The sequence below is a fragment of the Biomphalaria glabrata genome, chromosome 16 (assembly GCF_947242115.1).
Source record: "Biomphalaria glabrata chromosome 16, xgBioGlab47.1, whole genome shotgun sequence".
NCBI classification, from domain to species: Eukaryota; Metazoa; Mollusca; class Gastropoda; family Planorbidae; genus Biomphalaria; species Biomphalaria glabrata.
In genome coordinates this window covers 19,978,442-20,000,369 of record NC_074726.1, presented here as the reverse complement: position 1 = coordinate 20,000,369, position 21,928 = coordinate 19,978,442, and the positions used below count along the sequence as shown (strand labels likewise).

Below are 21,928 nucleotides of genomic sequence, written 5' to 3'. Positions count from 1 at the left end.
ATGGTCATTCTGAACTATAACTGTCCTGCCATACGTATACTGGTCAAAACGTTCCAAACCAACAACCACTGCTAACAATTCTTTTTCAATCTGTGCCCATCTTTTCTGAGTATCAGTTAATGATCTAGAAGCATATGCTATTGGACTGCCATCTTGTAATAACGCTGCTCCTAACCCATTTTGGCTACTATCTTCTTGTAATGTAAGCTCTTTGTTAGGGTCAAAATATATCAATGTGCCATGAGTCGATATTTTCTGTTTTATCTTGTTGAAAGCTCGTGTGCATTGATCAGACCAAACAAATGGTGTGTTCTTTCTGATCAACTCTGTTATGGGCTGTAAATCTGTCGACAAATCTGGAACAAATCTTGCAAGATATTGAACCATGCCACAGAATCTTCGGACCGATGAGATATCTTTTGGAGCATTCAAACTCAAAATCGCAGATACTTTGTTCGGGTCTGGTTTTATTCCTGCTTCTGTAATAATATGACCCAGAAAGTTAATCTCAGCTGTTCTAAAAACAGACTTTTCATGGTTCAGTTTAATCTTCTTTTCTTGACATCTCTTCATCAGCTCTCTTAGGTTAATATCATGATTTCTGAGTGCTTTTTCTTTCGTTCTTCCTCTTCCTACCACTATAATATATCAACGTAATTGAAACAGCCTTTCAGTCCTTCTAGTGCTAGATTTAATCGTCTCTGAAAAATTTCTGAACTCACTTTCAGTCCAAATGGTAATCGTTTCCATTTGTATCTACCAAAAGGGGTTATCATTGCTGTCAAATTAGATGACGCTGTGTCTAGTCTGACATGCCAGAAAGCTTCTTGCACATCCAATTTGCTGAATATTTTGGCATCGTTCAAATCTGCCAATATGTCATCTAAAGTAGCAAGATTATAGAATTCCCTTAGTAAAACTTTATTCAGGGCTTGTGGATCTATGCAGATCCTAATTTTTCCATTAGCTTTTTCCACAATTGCCATCTGACTCACCCACTCTGTAGGCTCTATCACTGGTTCTATGATTCCTCTCTGCACTAGGGTCTTTAACTCCTCCTTAACTCTTTCTTGTAAAGCAATAGGGATCTTTCTACACGGCAGAACCTTGGGCTTAATGCTGCTATCAATCTTTAAAGACACTTCTCCTAAGTCACCCAAATCACCAGTAAACTTTGGACTATAGTCTTCTTCTTGGTTATTCACTACTGATGCTATGAACCTATCTTTATTGACTTTGATTAACTTCATTCTTGTTAAAGTTTCATGACCTAGAAGGCATGCTAGATTATTTGGTACAACTATATATTCCACCTCAAATGTTTCGTTAGTTTTCTCATTTCTCGTCGTTAGAGTGGCTTTCCCTATGGGTCTCATTTCAGTCTTATTCCACATTAGTAATCTTTGCGTTGCCTTTTCTATCTGATTCTTATTTACGTATTTTTCCTGGATGGTATTTACATCAGCTCCACTATCCATTTGAAACCTTACACGGTGACCATTTACTTTCATAACTGCTGTCATCCTTTTCGTTTTGTGGTTCTCCAAAGACATCACCCATTCATTTTTTACCATCATGATATCATCTCTTGTGTCCGACTGTAGCTGTCTTTCATCGTTAGACATATCATCTGACACCTGCTGAATTTTCTTTTTGCACATCACAGCAAAATGATGTCTCCCGTTGCATGCTAGGCACATTTTACCCCATGCAGGGCACTTTTCTTTAATGTATTCGTGAATCCTTCCACAATACCTGCATTTACCTTTCTGAATGTTTGTTCTTGAAGGTGTTGATACTTTCTCAATGATTGGAGGGTCGGCTTGTATTTGTCTCAGCTGTTTGTTGGCGGTCTCGTATGCTCTGCAAATATCTCTGCACCTTTCCAATGTGAGACTACTATCTTGTAGCAATTTCATTTTGAGGCATTCATGTCTAATACCAAGAATTACTCTGTCTCTAATCAAGCTATCTTCCAGGCGTTCAAAACAACACGTTTTTGCTAGTCTTCTCAGATTTGTTATGTACTTTTCAATGTCCTCGCCTTCTTGCTGTTCACGCGTATTGAACACATAGCGCTCATAAGTTTCATTCGTTTTTCCAATGCAAAAACTTTCAAATTTGTTCACTATTTCTTCCATCTTTCTTTCTTTTCCCTTCTCAATTTCAAGACCATCATATATGTCCATCGCTTTTGTTCCTATAATTGTTAGAAAGGTGGCCACTCTGACCTCCTCTGATTCTTCCGACAATTTAATGGCTAACTCATAGTTTCGCCAGCTCCGGTGAAACTTTTGCCAATTAGCGGCCATGTTTCCTTCTACCTCGAGCGGCTCGGGTACAGGAAGGAAATTTCTAGCTGCCATTGCACGGCGTAGCCTTGAATTGTTGTCTATTTATTATTGCAAACAATTAACCTTTATATACTGATTAATGATTACCTCTGATCATTAATACACCGCTGCCACCATGTTAATTATGATCTAGGTTCACAGTCAGCAATAAACAAACAACAACCATTAGTGTCATGGCGGAGAATGATACTTTATTATATTGAACGCGTGCACCTTTGCGCACCATATCAACAATCATCTTCTTTTTTGAAGTTACGTCTGTATTATATAAGATAAGATAAGATAAGAATGATTTGTAGAGATTTAAAAACAGACAGTGATGATCACTTGTAAGTTGATTTACACAGCATCATTTTGTACACAATAAAACAAATTTAGCAATAAGTAGAGATTTCAACTGCAGCCAGTCTTAGCTCAGTCAGGCATTGGAGGTTTTATATGAGTTTGTACCAGGTCCTTGGTTTTGTATCTTGAATCTTAGATTTTCTTTGTACTTTTAGCATTGAATGTTTTAGAGCATGTAAATATTTGTAAGTTTAATCAAAGTCTTTCTCCACTGTTGATCTCACACTCTCTATTCCATGAGACAACAAACTCTTTACACCCCTGCTGCTATCTACCTGATCCAATATGTTACACAAAACAAAGGAAAACTATTCATTGAATAAGCCAAGAATTAAGAGGAAGAACAGAAAAATCCAGTGACTGTTCATAACTCATTTACAATTGCACGAACTCTTTTATGGGCTGATTTTCACAGTTATGTAAGTACTGCTTCAAATAATCTGATATTTAAAGAGCTTAAAGGCTAATGCAACTGGAAACAGATGGTTGTCATACTTTACACCAGACTCAAAAATGTTTATAAGTTTGATCAGGATGTTTAGTTGATCTGTGTAAGAGTCCAGGCCAAATGTCATGGGATTCTTTGACCAGGTCATTCTTGATTGAAAGCTCTTTAAATCAAAACTGCTATTAAAGCTCTTTTTCCTCACTTCCTCAGAGTGAAGAACTTTATGTTCCTAATTTTCATTGATGCAGTTATAGACAAAAAAATAGATTCAATCAAACAACAAACCAACATATGAAAAATAACCACACAATATTTGTGTATCCAAACTTGTAATTTATTCTGTTTAGTTGATTTGTTTGTCTTTCATTCCAATCCATGCAAAGATGTATACATTGCTCTTCATACATCACATTATCTAGTCAGAGCTTTATAAAACATGTCATAGTTATCTCATTTGGATGTCAACATGTTTAGACATTGAACAACCATCAGGACACAAAAACAGAACTGCATAACAATAGTTATTCATTGATACAAGGGAAAGTCTATGTACATTTTGAGAAATAAAAAAAAAATGGTACAAAAGGAAAACAAAGATGACTACTTCACTATATAAACAAATATGTATTGGTTGGTATGTAGCCAAGAAAATGTTCTAATGCTTTTATCAAATTAAATACAGTATAAAGAAAGACTAGTTACACTAATACATTTGATTAATCATTATAAATTATTTGTTTATCAGGTTTCATATTATATATATGTATATATTTATATATATATATAAATATTCAGGTTTGAATCTTCTGTGAAGACTGGGATTTCAATTTCAGGATTTTTAGAATGCCCTGAGTCCACCCTACTCTAATGGGTACCTTACATAAGTTTTGATAGGTAAATGCAGTTGGTTGTTGATACCCCCCTTAACCTTTAGCCAAAGAAACAGATGACCTTTACATCATCTCTCCTATAGATCACAAAGTCTGAAAGGAGTATTTTACTTAAAAAAAACGGTGTATATACATTTATAGATAAATAGATTGATAAATAGATAAATATAGATATGTATAGGTCTATATACTGGTATTATATATATATATATATATATATATATATATATATATATATATATATATATATATATATATATATATATATATATATATATATATATATATAGCCTATATATATATATATATCTGTGTGTGTGGGGGGTTAACTTTATTTTTATAGTAAAAAGTGGACCTTCCTAGCAGTAAACTTATGTAGATGAAAACAAAACCAACACATTTTTCTGTAGATTAAAACTAAAATTAAAACTAACAAATCAAAACTGATTGTATGGTTATATTTTATAGGTTATAGGAAGTAAAGGACTCAATGAAGTCACCCTCAAAAAGTAGTACAGTTAAAAACAATCTGTCCATAAAGTTAATGCGCTCATCCCTACTGCATTGTCCACCATAGAGTACATTGTGTATATCTTGTAATACTAAACCCAGTCATTGCAATGAAATAAATAAATAACACCAGCACTAATATCAATGGTTTTTGTAGAAAAAAACAAATTAAGTTTTAAACACACAACAGAGGAAGTTCAAAGATGGAGGAGTCCAATAAAAAAGAAACACAGAAACAAAAGTTTCAACAAGAAAATGAAAAACAAAAAGGTTTTACAGTATTATTTATGTGTTTCAAACTCAATCAACTACGTTTGCAATTATGAAAAGTACTGTAATAAACAGTTTCCTTACAGTAAACACATTAAATATACAATATTTTTAAAAAATGACATTGAAGAACAAATAAATTATTTGTATCACATGATAAAAGATGAAAATTGTTTTTTTTTAAACTTGAATTATGCACAAATATTTCATTGGTTAATTGTGTTGTTTTGACCAACCAATGAGAAGAAGACATGTGGAGATCACACAATCCTGGAAAACACACTAAAAATGTAGCAACTAAATGTATAACAATAGAAAAAATAAAAGCAACAAAAAGGAAAAAAAAAGACAAAGTATAATTATATATAAATAATTGTAGAACAAAGTATATATGGTATCTATATTGCACTAGTTTGTCAAATATCTAAACAATATATAATTGTACAAAATTCCTATGTATATAAGTTATTGCACTCACTGTGTACATAAAATAACAAGCTATTGCACTCAACGTCATTTCATCATGTGTTTATATACAACTGTTTTATTGATTGATTTCATAACAATAGCATACATAATGTTGAATATAGTCAATAACCCATTAAATAAAGTTTGCCAACTAATTTAGGGCTCTGTTCTAAAATCTACAGTATTTTTAAAAGCAGTAAAAATTAAAAATGCAGTACCGTTACCTAGTAATTTATTTTAAAGCAATGTAAAATGTATTCATATTATTATAGTGTTGGTGAAATGGTGGAGGCCCAATAGGATTATTTTGGCACAACTAGCCCTTGCCTTTATTTTGCATTGACCTCCACAGATTTAATTTTGGTCTGCTTGTTTCATTTTGCTTTTTGGGTTTCCACCTAGCGGTTGTCTGGCAATATGTCTCTGAAGATCTTTGCAAACTTTGAGCCAGATTTTTGTCTTGGGATGTTGTCTCCTGTGACAAAGAATATTTCTTCATTATCCTACTGTTTTGTTGTGTAGGTAGATGAATTAAACTGAATTGGTGTCCCTTTAATCCATTTGGTCCCTTAGGTACTTTGTCCTTTGTCAATTCAAGGCAATCTATTTATGAGTGAGTTGATACACAGAGGTTTGGGTGTGTTAATATAATAAACCATCAAAATCTTTACCGTTTAAAAGACTATTCTAGAATTCCCTTTGACCATTAGCGCAGTCCAATTTTAAATGCCACACAAGCAGCATAGTAAGTTTTACTTATGTAAATAGTCCACTGTAAAGAACAGTGTTTATAAACACAATAAATGTAATTAATATAAAATTAGCTAACGATGACGAAATCAAACCCCATTTATATTTTTGTTCTACGATTTCAGCTGATACTACATTTTAGTTTTGTGCCATGTAAGTAGTAACAGAGTATGGTTAGTGTACATCATTAGTTAACAATAACGTAGTCATGATAAATCATTTTATATGAAATCTCAGTGTAAACACAAGTGCTTATTATAGCCTAAATGGTGTAGCACGATAGAGTGTTGTATAATTAAAATGAAATTAGAAATAGATGCTCGCTAAAGTATTGTTAGGCATAAAAGAGAAGAAAGGAACATTAGCATTTAAAAGGTAAAAATCACATAAACATTTATCAACTTATTTTCGATCAAGTTTTGCGTGCATTGTACTAAACATGTATTTAAAAAAAAATTATAAACAATAAAATTATTCCAAATACAGATGTAAAAACATAAACTGGACATAAAAAGACTTAGTCAAACATTATAAAAAAATAGTATTATAACATCACTAGTAGTCTAATATGCATGTTTGAAATGAATTAAACAATATAATGTGGATCGAACTGGTCTGAAACAGGCAACAAAGGATTAAAAATGCATTTCATATAGTCTCTAACAAACTATAAAAACCCCATCCTAGTTCTAGGTGCCCAGGGGCATAGCTAGGAATTTTCCATCGTATGAGGGCCGGGGTATTTGATCTCTTGGGGGCCCATGCATTTTGCGTAATATTTAATTTTTAATGTGAAAAACACTTATTCGGGGGCCCTCCTCAAGTGGGGGCCGGGGAATTTTTAAATTCTCCCTCCTCTTCCCCCACCCTAGTTACACCACTGTAGGTATTGTTCACATTGTAAATCTGACAATGTTTAGAATAAGCAAGTAAAACAAGAAACATAGGTGATTGCGACAACATTAAATTGCTAAAAGAATTTAACTGTCTGGTCTTTTTTTTAATTCTCTAAGGTCAAGGATATTTGCTAGACCAGAAATTAAAATCCCATCATTGAATATGCACAACGATTCCGTGAATAGCAGAGCTTGACCCTGTGTTCCACTGCCTTTGGAAGTGGTCATCAAAGAGAACAATAAACTCACAAAGAAAGCATTGCAACCTTCAACACCAAATGAGATGGTATACGGAAAGGATCGTTTAATAATCAACAAGGCGTTGCGTGATCCTGAATAGTACACAACACTATATAGCCAGTAGTCTACATTCTGGGAAACTAGATAACCGCTTCAGAATAGACTTTACAGCACTTAGTTTACATTTTGGGAAAACTAGATAACCGCTTCAGAATAGACTTTACAACACTTAGTTTACCAGTCGACTTATTTCGTTATGAAAATTCCTAGCACTCAGGACTATCTTTTCTACTGTTTTTCTCACACAAAGTCCTGCAGTAGGCCATTTTTTTTAAAACCCTGGTTTATTTTTTACTAGCGTTTTCCCAAATCCCAAACCTATGTTTAACAAGTTCAAGGAATACTCCCCAAGAATGGCCCAATGTTAATGCAAGATCGGAAACATGCGTTACCCATTTAGAAGTTTGGCATTGCATTCATAAGCAACGATCATTTTGAAATGTAAGTTGAGTCCCTCGAATCGCCTCTCTCCAACTGTTTCTTTGAATACATTCAAGATCTTCGCTTCGGGGCCTGTTTAATGTAATGCTTTAACTTCACCCAGTCCACTTCCATTATCTGGAATTACAAATATAAGCTATATTCACACAAAGTGTGATATGACATGACATAAGCCTAGACACAAAATAAAAAGAAGAAATGGTTAAAATTCTTTAACATTCACACACAGGAAAACAAGATTCAACGTACTTTTTAACTCATGGACCTTGTATCTTATGTACACTAGAACGCTAGATTCTGGATACAATGCTGCTTTTTAAAATAGACAAGCACCTTATGTATTGTTATTAAAGGAAACAGTATAATCATCACAACTGATTTAACACAGTTTAAAAAAAAAACACATGTTTGAAAATGCTAAACAATAGAGTTATTACAGTAATGGTTCAAATGTGCAATACTATATGTGCATAGAATAATACATCACTGTATTCAATGTACACAAGTTGACTCGAACGTATTCACATTGATTTAAAGTAGGAATTGGTTTAGGAAGGCACAGTTTCAATACATAGAAAATGATCAAGGTACAAAACATTGATTTGGCTTAATGACTTGTGTTACGCATGATTAGATACTATGTGTTAGGTTTGTATATTTCATTGGTAAGTAAACTAATATACTTACTCGATACATTTATAATCATTTTCGGATATTCCGCATTATATAACAATGATAGTGTATTCACACCTACTCTCATGCTTAGATAGTAAACTCATTCTCTCCACTATATATCTGTTTAACAAAGATAGTGTATTCACACCTACTATCATGCTTTGATAGTAAGCTCATTCTCTCCACTATATATCTGTTTAACAAAGATAGTGTATTCGAATACACCTACTCTCATGCTTTGACAGTAAGCTCATTCTCTCCACTATATATCTGTTTATCTGTTCTTCTTATAGTCTGCTTTAGGTAGTTAGTTATCAAGATCTAATAGACAGAATATTAGCTCATTGTACTCAAAGCTTGAGTTTTGTGTGTGGGTTGGGAAGGGTCGCTACCAAGGTGAGGACATGTTGAATAGAATGGACATTTCAACTAAGAAATGTTTTGGTCTTAGAGAAACTAATACGTTCATTGGAAAGAACAATGTTGTTGGTTTCACAAGTTGTCCATGTTTATTTTGAATTAAAGATAATTACATCCTAGCCCAAACCTCCTGCAGGACGACGGGGAATGGGAGCGGGCAGGTCTCGAGCCGGGACCAACGAGTCGATAGAGCGCTTCTTGTTTACTCGACCAGACAGCCGTCCTTAAAAGTGCCAAAGAAATGATATTAGAATTTTTTAAAAGACAATGACATTTTATATTGTAAGTTCAGGTTGTTATTTTTTGTATCGTTTTAACATAAATAATTGTTTTTCAAGTCATTATTCGTTTATTTTCAGTTTCTTATTTCTATTACAGAATCAGTTTTCTGAAATTCGTAACCCACGTTTTATTACAAAAGGTTAAAACTTTGAACTTTTCAAAACAGATGCAAATTCAAACGGTCTTTTAAAATCGAACACGGAATGAAGTTCTACACTGAACTGTTATTTGATGAAAGCTTTCAACGAATGTGTTTATACCATATCATCCTACCAGATGGACAACTGCTAAATGCTAGTATTATTTACAAAGGGAAATACAGTTTTGAATAAAAAAAAGTTGCAACTATCTCATAATGTATTCAGTCCAGGTTGATAAATTAATTCTTTTACATTACAGACATTCCTTCTAGAAAAAAAAATAAAACCCAAAACGTCTGAATGATATTTCATTACATAATGAACAGTGATGTAACCGACACTAATACGTCTTGGTTTCTAGTTAAAAGAAAGATGTTGCAAGATTATGCATACAACCTGAGACCTTTTATAAAGCAAATTTCTTAATTCGCTCCCTTCCTAATTTAAAGCGTACATACATTTACAACGTTCCGACCCAGTATTTTTTAATTCTATCAGCCTTCGCTCGTCTGACATTTTAAGAAACTGGAATCTATAAAAAAAACATTTTTTTTTAAAAGAATACAACCCCTTTTTCTAGACGAACAGAGAAATATTGGTCTGGAATATTTATTGTCTTCGTGTGGGAAAAAAAAGTCTACGATAAAATAGTGTACTAAAATAAAAAGCTAATTAGACGTCTAACCCAGGTAAACATCCAATCTTTAGTGTTCATTTCAAAAACAAATAGTAGCTCTAACGTGGCCGTGTCTGTGAGTTGATCAGTGGGGCTGGATGTTTCAATGGCGTATCTAGGAATTTGCCATCATTCAGGGGCCCTTGGGGGGGGGGGGGCTTGACCTTTTTGAGGACCCTTGCATTTTGCGTAATATTTAATATTAATTAAAAAAAAACAATTTTGAACACTCATTTGATGGCCCCCCTTAAATGGGGGCCGGGAGGGATTATCAAATTCTCCACCCCCACCCTAGCTACGCCACTGGGACGTTTCTTAGTTGAATTCATCTATGATGGATTTATATACTCGGGATGGGGAAAGTGTAGACGAAACTAAACGAGAGAGCCTGAGAGAGAGACGCGGAGAGAGAAAAGAAGTGCGTTGCCTGCACCAAGACGCGGAGAGAGAAAAGAAGTGCGTTGCCTGCACCAAGACACGGAGAGAGAAAAGAAGTGCGTTGCCTGCACCAAGACGCGGAGAGAGAAAAGAAGTGCGTTGCCTGCACCAAGACACGGCGTTAACACACATGCAACACGTCAACTGAGGAACTACTTTTTAAGTTTGGCGGTGCACGTCAGCTGAATTCAGCCCCGCTCTTTCACCAAATAGACTTGTGTTTTTTTTTTCTTTCTTTTCCTATTCGCTTTCATTTCGTCTAAAAAGACACGGGAGCTAGCTGCTGAGATTTCAGGGGATGTTACTCAAGCAAACGCGTTTTGATGGTTCAGAGCTGTTCAGCATCAACTCCATATAGAAAACCCCCCTACGTCTCTATATAGCCTAGTTACCGCCCTTGAAATGAAACAAATCTCGAAAAAAAAAAGTTTTTGTTTTTAGTTTTCCGAAGGCCATAGCATCTGTTTCAACGAAACGAAATTGAGCTATGTTTTCTGGAGGCTAATCAGCCGCTAAACTTGAAACCACGTGACCCGCGCTGAATTACACTTTTATAAATATTGTTAAAGACTGTTGTTATAGCGTTCAATTATATCTTGCCTAATATGAATAAAAAAATTGTTTGGTTATTTCAATGCATACATTTTTTTTTAATGTTGCATTTAAAGAGAGGAACAAGTAAGAATTCATTAAGGATTTAATGTAGTAAAATATGCAGGTCGCAACTGAACATATCTGCCGGCGGATTCGGGAATGAGTTAATCAATAGGAGCATTGACCTGAAATCGGACTTTCGCGTACCACGTAGTAATTACGTCCCGGTTTCATAATCATTGAAATAGATATATATATATATATATACATATATATTTATTTATACCTTTATATATTTGTTACACTTTTAAGGTCTATAAAGTCTCGATGTCAAAAATAAAGATACTAATAAAACGTAGATATTAATGGCAATGTCTTCGATTCCGATGATTAAGAATGAGTGCAGTGTTTCACATGGCTACACAAATCCAGTTGCGATCTGCATATTATCCCACAACTGATGCATACAAAGCCGTTGTCTGCCAGGGGTCTATTTGTTTTCTTAACGTCTTCTGGGCCTGTCCTCTGCAAGAGCTTTCTTCTGGGCCTCAAATGTGTCAGCTACTCTTTCAGAGGCTATCTACTGTCAGCTACTCTTTCAGAGGCTATCTACTATCAGCTACTCTTTCAGAGGCTATCTACTGTCAGCTACTCTTTCAGAGGCTATCTACTGTCAGCTACTCTTTCAGAGGCTATCTACTGTCAGCTACTTTCGTCTATACCAGTGAGAGTAAAATGACCCGTAAGTTGATCTTTATAGCGGTTACGTCTTCTGGGCCTGTCCTCTGCAAGAGCTTTCTTCTGAGCCTCAAATGTGTCAGCTACTCTTTCAGAGGCTATCTACTATCGGCTATCTACTGTCAGCTACTCTTTCAGAGGCTATCTACTGTCAGCTACTCTTTCAGAGGCTATCTACTGTCAGCTACTTTCGTCTATACCAGTGAGGGTAAAATGACCCGTAAGTTGATCTTTATAGCGGTTACGGTTACGGGGGGGGGGGGATGTAATCTATGTTACGCCGTCCTCTTTTGAGCTCACAAAAGAAAATTGCTTTTGGCATGTAGTCGTTCTCATAAAAATACTACTAAGAACACAACACAAGCAATGGTAAAAAAAACAACAACAAACCAGGGGCGGACTGGCGATGTAGGCATTTGGGCAAATGATCGTTTGACCAGGAACCCAACAGGCCTGTGGCGCGGACATTGAATGGGCCTCTTGGAATGGCATTAAAACCGATATTATACTGTTAAATATATAATTATAATATAGGATACTCTTAAAGGAAATGGCCTCCTCCCCTTATAAAGTATTAGTAACAGACTTCAAGTGTAATACTAGTTGAACAGTTTATCTGTACTAATGTAATACTAGTTGAACAGTTTATCTGTACTAATGTAATAGCCTAGATGTAGACGTCATAATAGATGTTTTCAGTTTTCAATGCATCAATTTCATGAGTAAAGTTACTAATGGATACATGGTAATGCTATGGCCGTTTTGAGACCCACTCCATCACTGCTTAGAACTATTAAAACACACCAAATTTTGTTTGGCAATTTATAACTTTCTTTACAAGTGTTCAAAACTCAACGCCTATTACTAAGACATATCTCATAATATTCATTAAAAAATATACTTTGAGACATGATTGATAAGGTCCACAGAAGTATTGTCTTATCAACCCTAACCCTTATCCAACACAAGATGAACAAAAAGCTGCTGCTAGACAGAGAAATTGAGAAGATATTACACAGGGGTTATGCGAAGTAAACGAGTTTTCCAATTACATTTAGATCGTCACACAATTGATTGGTCTGAAAGAGGTACTCTACTTTTTCTTTACTGATAAAAACTGGTTCTAAATGGTTCAGACCTAATTTTTGTTTTATAATTACTTCCACTTCCGAACACCATATTAACAGCGTTATCTGACTTTGACACGGAGAATTCTACCTAATCTATGAGTGTGTTGAGCACTTTCAAGAAAAAAAAAACTATGGAGGAACTATCAACATTGAGAAACTTGCAACATTTACAAGGCCGACTCTAGCACTAGCTTAGCAGACGTCGCCCGGGGCGTAGTGTTACAAGAAAAGTAGTTCCTGCAATGTAAACTAAATCTTTTCGAGCTTTACGCTAGAAGGGATGCTGGTATCCGGCCAAACGTGCTTGACACACACACAAACACGGTAGCTAAAACGTACACACACACATACGTGTAATCACTAACTCCGATGTTTGTTGTTATCAAACTAAATGTATCTAATAGCTGTCATTTATCTTCTACAGACAAACAGGTAAATGATCCATATCTGTAAGGAAGGATGACTTTATCTACGATGTATTGTTACAGATCAGAGTGCTCAGTTCGATAAAACAATGTTCGGATTACCTCAGTGATACACACACTGCGGCCCACGGGACACAGCGCTATTGGGCCCCTTCAAATTACTGTTCACAGTGCCGCAGAAAATCGGTCTCATTCGACTTGACAATTTTTCGCAACTTTATTTGGCCCTCGACCGACAAAGTTTTTTTGGCATCATTCTATAACACTTGATGACGGCGAACAAAAACAAATCTATAGATGAGTGTTGCTTCAAATGAAGCAGTTTTCAATTTTGATGCTTAGGCAACTATTTTACCGTTAACTTAAACTTTAATAACATGATCAGAGAGAGACTTGTACTAACAAAACAACAGGGCGGCACCCACCCATGGTGGGCTCTGTTTGATATAGAACTGCCGTGTTTGTGAAGGGAAGAATAAACGGATACGCCCATGACAGATGTTTGATATCAATATAAGCACCATGACACAAGTTAGCTCAAGGGGCGGTAAGGCAGTCAAGGAAGTTTCTCCTACAGAGATGTTCAGAAAAATGAACATTCCATTCTACGTTTTGAGAGGCAGATCAATTCTCATATTGCAAGCAACTATTCGTTTAAAATGTTCTATTAAATTCATAATAATTAAAAAAAAAACGAATGCTGCATTTACCGAAATGTATTCCTTGGAATAATTGTTATGACACGAATTATGTGCATTCACATCTCCTGGCAATAGAGGAAGCTCCAAGAGAAAGAAACATGAAATGATTCGAAATGTCACACTCCATTACATTCATAACATATTTACATTTCCTCAGGATGTATATATAAAAGACATTCATTACATATCTAGTACTAAAGATATAAAATACTTGCATTATGAATGACCTATTACACAAACTCCCCAGTGTTAATACTGCTAGATAATCTATAAGTAGACATCTACATGAGTTGAATAGAACTCCAAGACCGTATGCATGAAGTAGATCTGGGCAGCTACGGTGTATTCCTAGTGTGAATAAATTAGTAAAATGAAACTAGACAACTTGGCCTCTATACATCCTCGCCGTCACTTTCGTGTCCGTTGGAAGGCAAGGTATTCCTTATCTGTATAGACTTTTTGCTCCTGTACAAGTCCCACAACCCGGAGATGATCTCCGCCACGACTATGTCGCTCGAGTTCTTCCCGACCAGCCTCAGGGTGAACACCCCGTCGTGGCGGAGGTACTCCATTGTGAAGCGGGTGGCCAACTTCTTGTCCGGCCCGGACCCTATGCGGTCCATGATTTTCAAGAACTTTCGGATGTAGTGTATCCGGGAGGACGGAAAGACCATTTGCCATAACCAAGAGATGAAGCTGTAGCAGGTCAGGGCGGAGACGAAGACCAGCCAGAACCACAAAAAGATGTATATCTTCTCGTTGAAGAGGTTGATGGGCAGTACGCACTGGACGCTGTAATGGTGATTGTTGGTCATTTGGCGAATGTCAAAGTCACACATGGTGACGCGGGGGAATCTCCTAGACGCTGTCCACTCGTCTCCCTCTATTAAATCCTCCAGCACCTGGAATCCGTACATGTTGTACTCAGAAGCTAGAAATGCATTCAGCATAAACAGCTGGCCAATAGCGTTGGCGATGTATAACATCTTCATGACCAGGTACACGGTTATAAGATAGTTGCCGTAGCGTCTCCCGCACAACAGGGACATCTTGACAGACAGAACGTGACGCAGCGTCACGCAGCAACGATGTCGGCTCTCGCGCTGATTGTCCAGGCAGCGGTCTATATGCCTGACCACATATTTGATTGTCCGGATGCGGACTTCCGGCGCCTCGTACTGGGCGTCGCTGGCGAGGGAGACAATCCTGTCTACGTTGATCCCCGACTGACCGTTGAACAGCCGCCACAAGATGCACGGGATGTAGAACATCAAGGCCTGGATGAGTAGCATGACCGGCACCCACTGGTAGTAGGTCAGCTCGTTCTCCCTCCTCTTGGGAACACTCTCCGGCACGCTGACGTCCATGGGGACGAAGTAGGTGTTTGAAATCCAACAAATATTGTTGGTGTAGTCGACGTGGGCGCCAGTGAACTGGGCCGGGCACCAACATCTGAAAATAGAACACCGTTGACTTAGTAAAGTATAAAACAATGAAATAAGTATTTAACTAGACAGAATTCTTACTACATAATAAAGGCTTTGTGTAAGAAAAGTAGGAGAGCACCAAAAGTCATTTATTTGAAAGTTTTTTTTTCTTTCTTCGCTATCAAATAGTAGGCTACTGTTTTTGTCCTCCAGGGAGGAAGAGGTGGAATGAGGTCGAGAACTTGACACAATTTGTATTGCCTTTCGCAAGTGGCTGATGAGACCTATGATTGAAGATTTAAAGTTAAAAATAGATCAATATTTTACAAGATAGTATTCTTAGTATTTTTGAGACCTTGTGTTTAGCATGCAATCAAACTTAATATTATAATGATCTTTCGTTTGTTCATATTATTGTGGAAATAGTAGGCTTTTGAACTAAATGCGCGAATCGAAATTCATGTTAGATAAACGAATGAATCCTTAATTATGATAAGCTGTCTGCTCGGCAGTTTCTATCGAAACAGTTGTCTAGGTGTTTCAGGTCAGTATAATCCAGGCATGTCAAACTCATTAAGGTGTATGGGTCACATAAGAAACTTACTATGACCCGAAGGGCCGCAGCCAAAAAACAGTTGCAAAACAGCCTACTAGTTTTATGTAAATTAGAAACCATACAATTGAATAAAATACTTAATGGCATACCTGTCCCTTAATTAGCTAAATTTGTAGTACAAACATTACTATGATTACGCATTATTTTGTTTGTCCTGAGGCTTGACATCTTTTCTGGGATACAAGTTTATTAATGTCACGTTGAAGTTTGTTTGCCACTGACACTTTCATCACTGATGTCAAATTTTGATCAGACCATCTCGAATGGTGAAGTGTTGATGTAGCTTTCATTATGGAAAAGAACTGCTCTTGCAAACATAGCAAGAATTCTGGCTGCAACTTTCTGCAATTCAACGTACCGTTCACATTTACCCTTCAGCAGACACACATCGCCCAAACCAAACATATATTGCAAATTGCAGTAATTGTGAATAATAAATAATTAATTTTCCTTGTTGATACCAAACAAACTAATTAATTACCAGTAATTACTTGACTAATTGGTCAATTTGTTATTGATTTGTGTCTTGTCTAAGTCAATGAATAATTGCGTTTCAGCTTGATCCGAGGATAGACAGACAGACATAATGAGTTGATAAAAGCTTTGTAAGAATAGGTTACCCTAGCCCCAGACTACCAATGATCATCATTGAATGTTTTACTCAATCTGCTATTCCTGCCTACTTCTAACGACAACAATGAAGGTGATCTGCTATTCCTGCCTACTTCTAACGCCAACAATGAAGGTGATCTACTATTCCTGCCTACTTCTAACGCCAACAATGAAGGTGATCTACTATTCCTGCCTACTTCTAACGACAACAATGAAGGTGATCTGCTATTCCTGCATACTTCTAACGACAACAATGAAGGTGATCTGCTATTCCTGCCTACTTCTAACGACAACAATGAAGGTGATCTGCTATTCCTGCATACTTCTAACGACAACAATGAAGGTGATCTGCTATTCCTGCCTACTTCTAACGCCAACCATGAAGGTGATCTGCTATTCCTGCCTATTTCTAACGCCAACAATGAAGGTGATCTGCTATTCCTGCCTACTTCTAACGCCAACCATGAAGGTGATCTGCTATTCCTGCCTATTTCTGACGCCAACAATGAAGGTGATCTACTATTCCTGCCTACTTCTAACGACAACAATGAAGGTGATCTGCTATTCCTGCCTACTTCTAACGACAACAATGAAGGTGATCTGCTATTCCTGCATACTTCTAACGACAACAATGAAGGTGATCTGCTATTCCTGCCTACTTCTAACGCCAACCATGAAGGTGATCTGCTATTCCTGCCTATTTCTAACGCCAACCATGAAGGTGATCTGCTATTCCTGCCTACTTCTAACGCCAACCATGAAGGTGATCTGCTATTCCTGCCTATTTCTAACGCCAACAATGAAGGTGATCTGCTATTCCTGCCTACTTCTAACGCCAACCATGAAGGTGATCTGCTATTCCTGCCTATTTCTGACGCCAACAATGAAGGTGATCTACTATTCTTGCCTACTTCTAACGACAACAATGAAGGTGATCTGCTATTCCTGCCTACTTCTAACGACAACAATGAAGGTGATCTGCTATTCCTGTATACTTCTAACGACAACAATGAAGGTGATCTGCTATTCCTGCCTACTTCTAACGCCAACCATGAAGGTGATCTGCTATTCCTGCCTATTTCTAACGCCAACCATGAAGGTGATCTGCTATTCCTGCCTACTTCTAACGCCAACAATGAAGGTGATCTACTATTCCTGCCTACTTCTAACGACAACAATGAAGGTGATCTACTATTCCTGCCTACTTCTAACGACAACAATGAAGGTGATCTGCTATTCCTGCTTACTTCTAACGACAACAATGAAGGTGATCTGCTATTCCTGCCTACTTCTAACGACAACAATGAAGGTGAAGGTCTTTGTTCTGTGTCGGTGATGACGAAGTGTTTTGCGAGCCATATTTGTGCTGATTTTAGTTTACTTGGGTAACTTACGAGGGTGTCATGTGGCCACCACAACGACCAACAGCCTTTTCTCCAACTAGTGTCAGGTACATTAGAGCTGGGCAGACTCAGAGGCGAACAAAGATCCCGATATAAACAAAATCTGCCGCATGCCTAAAGTTTGGCTTAAATATTAGTCAAAGCAAGACCAATATACTTGTTCAAAGCTCTAGCACTTCACCTCACGTGACCGTTAATGGCCAACCAAAGGAAATTGTTGACCATTTTAGCTATCTTGGCTCCATCATCTCTACTGATTTACCACTAGATAAAGATATTAACAACAGGATAGCCAAGGTAATGGGCACCATGTCACAGAAAAGAGATTGGGACATATCATGCTGACTAAAAATACCAAAACCCTAGTCCTACCGGACCTGTCTAATGGGCACTCTACTAAACGTAGGTAGGAAAAAAGGTGAATAGCTTCCACCACCGATGCTTAAGGCGGATTCTCAAAATACGGTGACATGACGAAATAGCCAATGCTGCGAAGAACAGGGTGATAGGACATCCCCGCTGTTGGCTGGATTGGCCATGTTTATAGAATAAAATGTTTACAGGTCAACTACCGCAAGAAATTCTGTGTGTTGATCTAACAGAAAGCAGGAGTGCCGCAGCTCACTATTAAGGTGTACTGATTTATGTAAACGGGCATGAAGCTCCACAAAATCGACACCAACAGTTGGTAGAAAAAGGCACTGGATAGATCCACATGTAAAGGGAAAACTACGAGAGCGTCTTTGCTGATGCTGTAAAGACACCAGAACTGGCAAGAAGTGTGAAGTTTGCAGCATCAAGGATCGGTCTCTGTACTCACATAAAAGGTTGCAAAGGGAAACGTTTGTTTCTCGAGACAAAGAATTCCACAAATTGGCTCTAATAATTGAGGATGTTTATGTATTAATATTATAATGATTATCTCTTTTTATACTTTTTCATGTAGTGTACATTGCTATTTAGCGAGAGTAGTAAAGGCTATACAAATTAGTTCAATCTGATATTCATTAGTCATAACAGGTAATGGATATTTGAATTTAATTGTATATTTAATATTTTAATATCACTTTAATGTTAGGGTGAGTAAGGTTAAAAAATTGAAAAACACATTGATCACGTGATATCCAGATAAGATGCAATCAAATGTTTGGCAATCTCTTCGAGTCTGTTTGTTTCATATATATTGATGGATAGATAGATTGATAGATAGATAGATAGATAGATAGATAGATAGATAGATAGATAGATAGATAGATAGATAGATAGATAGATAGATAGATAGATAGATAGATAGATTTGAATCGAAAACAAAAAATATTTGCACAGGTCCATTAAATAAATTGATTAAATAATGACTACCCCCAAGCCCTCAAACAAAATTCCATTGAATAACTTGATAAAGTAATGACTACCTCCAAGCCCTCAAACAAAATTCCATTGAATAACTTGATAAAGTAATGACTACCCACAAAACCTCAAACAAAATTCCATTGAATAACTTTATTAAGTAATGACTACCTCCAAGCCCTCAAACTAATTCCATTGAATAACGCGATTAAGTAATGACTATCTCCAAGCCCTCAAACAAAATTCCATTGAATAACTTGATTAAGTAATGACTACCTCCAAGCCCTCAAACAAAATTCCATTGAATAACTTGATTAAGTAATGACTACCTCCAAGCCCTCAAACAAAATTCCATTGAATAACTTTATTAAGTAATGACTACCTCCAAGCCCTCAAACAAAATTCCATTGAATAACTTGATAAAGTAATGACTACCCACAAAACCTCAAACAAAATTCCATTGAATAACTTTATTAAGTAATGACTACCCACAAAACCTCAAACTAATTCCATTGAATAACTCGATTAAGTAATGACTACCTCCAAGCCCTCAAACAAAATTCCATTGAATAACTTGATTAAGTAATGACTACCTCCAAGCCCTCAAACAAAATTCCATTGAATAACTTGATTAAGTAATGACTACCTCCAAGCCCTCAAACTAATTCCATTGAATAACTTGATAAAGTAATGACTACCTCCAAGCCCTCAAACAAAATTCCATTAAATAACTTGATTAAGTAATGACTACCTCCAAGCCCTCAAACTAATTCCATTGAATGACTTTATTAAGTAATGACTACCCACAAAACCTCAAACATATTTCATTGAATGACTTTATTAAGTAACAACTACCCACAAAACCTCAAACATATTTCATTGAATAACTTTATTAAGTAATGACTACCCACAAAACCTCAAACGAATTTCATTGAATGACTTTATTAAGTAATGTCTACCCACAAAGCCTCAAACAAATTTCATTGAATGACTTTATTAAGTAATGACTACCCCAAGCCCCCAGTAATTCACACACACTCTTCCCAGAATGTGTGCAGCACAGAAGCCTGGCGGAGTGGTTTCATTGATGTAAGGTCACATGACAGCTTTCAAAATGTACTTGAAATTTCTACTAGGCATGTTTGTATGTGTATATGTCAAAGTAGCATGTGTGTACCAAGCTGTGTTTATGAATTAGCGCTATCAAGTCTGAGTTTGTAACAGCGTTGTGTGTGTATCACATATGTGTGGGTCTATATATGGCTTCCTCTGTTTTTCATTTTTGAGTCTTTTTTGGCTCTTTCAACACGTTTCTTACAATAACTCATTTAATTAAATCTTTCCATTCTTTTTCTCCTCATTTGAAAATCTCTCTCTCTCTTTCTTCTCTCTCTCTCTCTCTCTCTCTGTCTTTCTTTCGTTCTGTCTCTCTCTCATTCTCTCTCTTTTTCACTCTTTCTTTCTCATTGTTTCTTTCTTTCGCTCCCTCTTTCGCTCTCTCTCTTTCTCTCTCTCTCTCTCTCTCACCCACTCTTTCTCTTTTTCGCTCTTTTTTCTCTTTCTCTTAATCTCTCTTTGTCTTGCTCTATTTCCTTTTATCTCTTTATATATCTTTGTTTTCTCTCTTTTTCTTTCTCTTTCTATCTCTCTTTCTATATCTTTTTCTCTCTTATTCTCTATTTCTCTCTTTCTTGCTCTCTCTTTCTCTTTTTCTCTCTATTTCTGTTTTTTTTCTATTATTCTCTCTCTTTCTCTCTTCTCCTGTTTTCTCTTTTTCTTTATCTCCTTTCTCTTTATCTCCTTTCTCTATATCTTTTTCATATCTCTTTCTCTCTCTGTCATCTCTCTTTATCTTTCTCTCTTTCCTCTTTTTCTGTCTCTCTTTCTTCTTTCTCTGTATTTCTCTCTATCTCTCTCTCTTTCTCTTTCTTTCTAATTTCGTCTATTTCAACTCATATTGTTCTTCCCCCTTTATATTTTCCTCTTTTTCTCTCCGTTCTCTCCACATTGTTCTCTCGTTCACACATAACACGTAGGTTTTAACACACCTACAACTTTTAACACACCTACAACTTTTAACACACATATAAAACTCGATCTAAAAAAAAAAGGCCCAAGATAAACAAGTGGAAACGCCAATTATTCCAACCAATTCAAGTGACTCTAATGAAGATGATGGCGTAAGTTCACCTGGCTAGGGGCCAATTTAATGTATTCTATTAGAACTCTGTTTGGGGTTTGGGTCTATTTATAGCCCCGACTACTTCCGCCCAAAGCTTAATGCCTGTAAATACCCGCAATGGGATTCAGAAGTCCGGAGTTAGCGTGATGTGAACTTAGTTCAATTGTGTATACTCTCTTTAAGATTCATGCGTATAGAAATCGACAAAGTGAACTGCCACATCTTTCTAAGTGAACATTAAAACTACAGCACAAAAATGTGGTGGAAATTGAGTAAAAGAGCCTATCGATAACTGAATAAATTAGAATTAGACGAACTAATTCTAATCTCCCCAAAAGCTGCAGCTAGTTAACAAGATCAACACGTCATCGTCATGCTAGGGGTGCAACAACTTTTAGATGGCTCAGATTTGTTTTTAACTTCCACGTTTTCATTGTTCTGAACTAATAG

The 21,928-nt window shown here is 36.5% G+C and overlaps 1 protein-coding gene across 6 annotated transcripts in view; it reads right to left on the bottom strand.

The window, feature by feature from the left end:
* Positions 1-13,405: 13,405 nt before the first annotated feature.
* Positions 13,406-21,928, bottom strand: part of LOC106066852 (innexin unc-9-like) — a 181,379-nt gene continuing 172,856 nt past the window's right edge. For all 6 annotated transcript variants that reach the window (XM_013225945.2, XM_056013840.1, XM_056013839.1 and 3 more), the window contains one exon: positions 13,406-15,343. In XM_013225945.2, the coding sequence (XP_013081399.1) occupies positions 14,284-15,343 (1,060 nt within the window). In that variant the 3' untranslated portion in view covers positions 13,406-14,283. The remainder of the gene's footprint in view (positions 15,344-21,928) is intronic.